Source organism: Orycteropus afer, unplaced genomic scaffold (assembly GCF_000298275.1).
Source record: "Orycteropus afer afer isolate SDZICR_OR568_19922 unplaced genomic scaffold, OryAfe1.0 scaffold01217, whole genome shotgun sequence".
Taxonomy (NCBI): Eukaryota; Metazoa; Chordata; class Mammalia; order Tubulidentata; family Orycteropodidae; genus Orycteropus; species Orycteropus afer.
In genome coordinates, this window is record NW_006922804.1 from 118,252 (window position 1) to 124,741 (window position 6,490).

General features: G+C 35.7%; 1 protein-coding gene and 1 pseudogene across 1 annotated transcript in view; both read right to left on the reverse strand.

Moving 5' to 3' along the window:
* Positions 1-281: 281 nt before the first annotated feature.
* LOC103213028 lies at positions 282-2,017 on the reverse strand (annotated as a pseudogene).
* A 4,366-nt stretch (positions 2,018-6,383) lies between these two features.
* The window catches only part of LOC103213029 (olfactory receptor 52A1-like), a 12,978-nt gene continuing 12,871 nt past the window's right edge, over positions 6,384-6,490 (reverse strand). The window contains 1 exon segment of the mRNA XM_007958931.2: positions 6,384-6,440. Coding sequence (XP_007957122.2) covers positions 6,384-6,440 — 57 coding nt within the window.

Consider the following 6,490-nt stretch of genomic DNA (forward strand, 5'->3'; position numbering starts at 1 on the left):
TTAGTAATAAAACAGCAAAAACAACAGAAATACCTTATGTTTAATATAAATAATAGAATGCCATGCTGTGTGTGGCCAGGTATGTGCACTGGGGAGAAAAGACAAAGAGAAATTGCATAGAGGTAAAAGATAATTCTTGGCTTACTGTCTATAAGTACTGTTTGAAGAGGAGTCTCTGGAAAACAATGAGTGATTACAGCCCTCGTCTACTAGCAAGACAGAGACAGGACTAATATAATGTCTTGAAATAATGGATTGATGTCAATTCTCTGGGTAACTGCTTAAAGGGGTTTGGTTCCACCAATGAATAGAGTTCCTAATTCTACATTAATTCATCTTTGGGGACGTCAATCTCATCCCCTTGTTCTTCCCCAAGTTTCTTCCACCAGGGTGCCTGCAAGTGCTTCAATGTAGTGACGTGGCCTTGCTTAGCCTTGGCTGCTACAGGTCTGGATCCATTAATGAAGAGTTCAGGTTCCTGTACCTGTCCTTCAGACTTGGTGCTCTTATTAACTTCTCAGTGCTGGTGCTTATCTGGGCCATCAGAGCTTCCCTATGCTGCTCAGCTCTCTCTTCTAAGGCCCTGTCCATGAAGTAGTGTGGCAGTCATTTTTCAACCTGGGCGTGGAGCTCCCTGCTGGCCACATCTGACATCGAAGAGCTTGGATATCTCACACAGTCATCCACTTGCTCCTTCAGTTCAACTCTGTGTGTATCTGTGAATCCTTGGAGTCTTTACTGAGGAGTAAAGAGCTTCTTTGACTTACAGCAGTTTTCCAGGAATTTAAGAGCTGCTTTGTGAAGTGTGACAGGGGCTTTATATTCTGTAAGAGATGGAATCTGTTGGTGAAAATTTTTCCTTTCCCTGTACCCTTTCCAATGTTTCTGGATGATCAGTGCTGATTTCTCTTCCATTTCCTGATTGTGTTTTCCCACCTGACTGGATGAACAATGAACAACTTTGAGCATACTTAGTTGTAATTCTCGGGAAAGTCTCATGGCTCTGTCTTTGAAGTTGTAATTGTCATCTGTGGTCCTCTTCTTTCTTCTGCCTATTTAATTTCAACCATATCTTTACTCATTTAGCTCTGAAACTCCTTTGCAAAGTCGTCACAGGAGACAGAAGCTTCTTTGTTCTCTTTCTTGTCTGGAAACCCTTCCAATAAACTTGAACCACACAAGCTGCTTTATCCAGTTTCTGCTCTTCTACCTCCTGGTAGACCTTAGAACTTAAAAGGCCAAGAAGCTGTCTGAGTTCTTCACTAAATTCTGTCCCAGCTTCCTGTTATTCAGTAAACTTCTGAGTCCTTTGTAGCAGGAACTTAATCTCAATAAAATCAAAATATCCTGATGTGATTGAGCCACCAACAGTAGAAGCTTTGTAGCAGTTCTTTTTATGATTGGACTAGGAGTTGACAAAAGCTTGAAAACAACTTCATCTAAAATGCAATGCAGGTTTTTTTCTTCTATTATGAATAGATCACTACCATTGATATGTAGTATGTTCTGTAGCATAGTCATGACTATAGATCTTATTTGAACATCGTCAGTTTGCAGTAAGTGAAAGATCTGATCATTTCGTTGTACATTCTGAATAAGTTGAATGAGAATCAGTCACAATTTGAAAAAAGTATAGTAATTCATCTTTTTCTTCACCCTTAGTGGCATTGATGAAACATGATTGTAGTTGTCTCCCCAAAACAAGAAAATTTTATGCACCTGATAAAATTAATTCACTGCAAATATCCTGTACATTTTCTCCTGGCTCCAACGCCACAAAGCAATGGCTCAATATTTGTGTAAGTTGGGAAATTGTAGACCAACCACCCTGGATTCAAGAACAATCTTGACTGAGGACCTAGAGGCAATATTGAAAGAGGTCATAACAATATATATCTTGTTTGATTGTCTTCAATTCTAAGCTTCCTAAAGGTGTGCTGTTTATTATTTCTTGTAACTTCAACAGTATAACAGGGACTTTCTGCTCAGGGATTCTTTTTAATGTGGCTTCTTTCATTCATTTTCTTAAAAGTAATTGAAGTCCAAATTATTGATAAAATGATGTCTTATTGGAGTTCCTGAATGGTGCAAAGAGTTGACACACTCTGCTGGTAACCAAGAGGTTTGAGTTCACCCAGAGTCTTCTCACACACTAATTCCAAAAAACAGCCTTTGAAAACTCTACAGAGTGCAATTCTACTCAGAAACACATACAATCCCCATGACTTAGAGTCATTGCTGTGTCCTGACCAGGAAATTTTTGCCCATCCTCAAGCCATGAAGATGTTCCATATATTTTTTTCTCTTTTTAGAAACTTTACTTTTTTAGCTTTTACATTTAAATGTGTAGTCCAAGATATATTAAAATGTTATAAGGTGTGAAATAGAGGTCAGCTTTTTAAAATGGCTACTCAATTGGAACAGTTTTATTTATTGAAAAGCTTTTTCATTTTCCATTCAATTACTTTGACACTTTGATTGAAAATCAACTGAGTGTATACTGAACATATAAATATGTAGGTTCTCTATTCTTTTCCATGATTTATTTGTTTCTCCTCATGCTGATATCAACTAATTTGACCATTTTTAATTAATAAAAGTCTTGATGTAAGGTAATGTAACAATCAAAATATCTTCTTTACTTAAAGATGATTTTGGCTGTCAGTCCTTGACTTTCCATACAAATGGCAGAATTATCTTCTCATTTGATGCCAAAAATGGTTTGTCAGGATTCTTCTTGAGACAACCTTGTGTCTTTAAATGAATTTAAGGAAAACTGGTATCTTAAGAACATGGAGATTTCCAATTCATGAATAGAGTATGTCTCTCTATTTCTGTAAGTCTTGTCTAATTTCTGAAAGGTATTTTTCTGTGTTTTATTGACAATGCAAAGACATGATTTATGGATATAACAAACTGTGGAAAACATTGAGAAGAATGGGAATTCCAGAACACCTAATTGTGCTCATGCAGAACATGTGCATACACCAAGAATTTATTCAAATAGAAAATGGGGGTACTATATGGTTTAAAAATAGAAAAGGTATGTGTCAGAGTTGTATCTTTTCACCATAATTACTCTAAGTATATGATGAGCAAGTGATCAGGGAATCTAGATTATATGAAGAAGAATGCAACATTAGGACTAGAGGAAGACTACTTGTGATATACAGATGACACATCCTTCGTTGCTGAAAGTGGACTTGAAGCACTTACTGACAAAGATCAAAGACTACAGCCTTCAGTGTAGGAGATTATACCTCAACATAAAGAAAACTAAAATCCTCACAACTTAGAACAACAAACAAAATCATGATAAACAGAGAAAATTTGGAAGTTGTCTAGGATTTACATCCACAATCAATCCCCATAGGAAGAGCAGTCAAGAAATCAAAGTACATATTGCATTTATAGCAAATATCCTATAAAAGACTTCTTTAAAGCTTTAAAAAGCATAGATGTTACCTTGAAGACTAAGGTGTGCCTGAGTCAAGCTACAGTATTTTCAATCACCGCATATCCATGTGAAAGCTGGATCTGAATAAGTAAGACTGAAGAAGAACTGATGTCTTTGAATTATGGTGTTGGTAAAGAATATTGATTATACCCCAGACTGCCAGAAGAACAAACAAATCTGTCTGGAGGAAGAACAATCAAAATACTCCTTAAAAATGAAGATGATGAGAATTTTTCTCATGGACTTTGGACATCATATCAGGAGGCACCAGGACTTGAGAAGGACATCGTGGTTAATAAAGTGGATGATCATTGAAAGAGAGGAAGACTCTCAAAGCCATAGATTGACACAGTGCCTGCCACAATGGCCCAGGCATAGCAACAATTGTCAGGATGCGACAGGACTGTGTAGTGTTTTGTTTTGTTGTATATACAGTTGCTAAGATTCAGAACTGACTTGACTGCACCTAATAAAGAAACAATTTATCTAAAAAATTTGTAATTTTCATTACAGAATCTTTGAATTTTCTTTTTATTTTTTGTTGGAAAAAGAAAATGTATCCAAGTGTCTTAAGCCTTCACATTGTGTGGTAAATCATTTATTTATTTTTAGATCTTGATCATTTCTAGTATAAAGAGTTACATATGATTTTCACATGGATCTTGAATCTTACAGTCTTACTAAATTAACTTATTAATTAATGCTGTTAACTTTATGGGTGTACTCCTTAGGATTTTTCATGTTTAAAAAAAATGCCCATTATAAATAAAGGTTAAAATTGACATTGTATATATTACCATTAGGCTTTGCACACAGGATGACAACAGTTGATGATATAGAAACTTACAATATGGGGCACACATATAGGATATTAGCCTATTCATACCTTTTGTTTTCAGCTTTTCTTTCTCGAATTAAGAGTTACGTGTATATACATATAAATTTTTAATATTAGCAATTCAATATGAGCGTACGTGAAATCCTGTAAACTTTTTTATCCTCAATACTATTTGTCTAGATGTTTCTAGATCTTACATTTCTAGATCTTTATGACAAGTATCTGTGGGGTCCTGAAAGTAGTTACTTGGTTCTAAGCAATTTGAGTAATTATACATATCAATGATAGATGAAGAACAAAATATCACCTTGATTTTCTAATATTTGTTAAGTGTAAGGATACAATTTAATGTAAAAGCTGACTAACTGAATTACATAAGCCTATAAACTGAATTGCTGGTGGTTCAAACCCACCAGTTACTCCTCAGAAGGCAGATGGGGTAATCTACTTCCCTAGTGATACTGCCTCAGAAACCCAAGGAGGGGTCGCTATGAGGCAGGTCTGACTTGACGGCACATAACAACAACAACAACATAAACTAAACCACAGAATGAAGTTCTTTTACCCATATAAAGGTAACACTGACTTCGGGATGGTATTTCCACTTGGGACTAGAGACTGCTGAAGGAGAAGAACTCAGAAAGTAAACAATCAAGTTGGAGTATATTTATATCATGATACATTTTTCAGTAATAATAATATACAGACTAGAGACCCTAACAATGACCTGGTTACATCTCACAAGGAAGATACACAAAAGAATACATGCTGCATGGTACCAATTATATAAAATTAATAAACAGGAAAAATTATAAGGAGCTCTAAATGGTTGCACAGTGCCTAAGGCATTTGATTGCTAACCAGAAGGTTAATAGTCCAAACCCACCAGCCGCTCCCTGCAAGGATGATGGGCAATCTCCTTCCGTAAAGATTTACCACCTCAGAAACCCAATGGGGGTGGCTATGAGTCAGGATTGACCCCATGGCAGTGAGCTTGTTTGAGTGAGGCAAAACTATAAAGCTCAGTGATGCAAGTTTAGGTGGTAAAAATATATAGAAAAGCAAGGAAATAATTACAGTAGATGTCAGAATAGTAATTACTTTGGGAAGAATAAGGAATTGTGATAATAATAGGAAACATAAGCCTTTTGGGATGATAAAACAAAACACCAGTTGCTGTTGAGTCATCTCCAAATCATGGTTACCTCTTATCTGTCAGAATAGAACTTGGCCCCATAAATTTCCAAGACTGTGATTAAGTCGGGTCTGACTCAATGGCAAATAACAAAAAAATGATTTTCGGAAGTAAATTGTCAGGTGTTCCTTCCAAGGTGCCTTAGGGTTGGTTTAAATCTTTAATCTTTGGGTTAGTGGCAGAGTCTTATCTGCATGAACCACTCAGGGACCCCTAGTTTTGAATGTTAACTATAATTAATTTCTTTCCCTCAGGGTGGTTACATTGATGTTTGTTTTATAGAATTTATTTTCATTTTTATCCATGTGAATTATATTTGGGAAAAAAAGGGAGGGAACTTTGTTGCAGTACTGGCTGTATTATTTAATTATTGGGTGGGGAGCTGTTGCATCGAGGTAAATTGTTAATGTCATGAGACAATGCATGTGTGAACTGCTGTACGAAAAGTGAATTTGCACTGTAAACTTTCCCCCAAATCAAAATTTAAAATATATATATATATATATATTCTAATCAATTAAGCAAAAATAAAATTGTAAGTACTTACCACACTTGTATTTTCTAATAAATGTTCTCCCCCAACATTATTTTTCAACAAATTATTTTCAATAAACAGCTAGTAGAACTGTGGAGGAGCAACAGCTATAAAAGGGTAAGCCAAAATTGAAGAATATTTCATCGTAAGTGACTTTTGTTTTTATAAGGGTAGCCAATCAAAGATATTGGGTATTTAATGCCTTGTTGGGGATCTTCCTGAATGAAAAGCCTCTGGGATTTGGTTTAAAGGATTTTTCACCGAAGCACACATTTTAGGAAGATACACCTTGTCACCATATTTAGATTATTACTTAGAATTTCTTTTTTCATTCTTTCTCAGAGGGACCCACTGATTATCAAGATGTTTTCTCAGAGAATAACATTTTCAGGACACAATCACGAATTTCTTTGGCCTTTACCCCATACACTATAGGGTTAAGAAATGGTGGGGCTAATAAGTAAA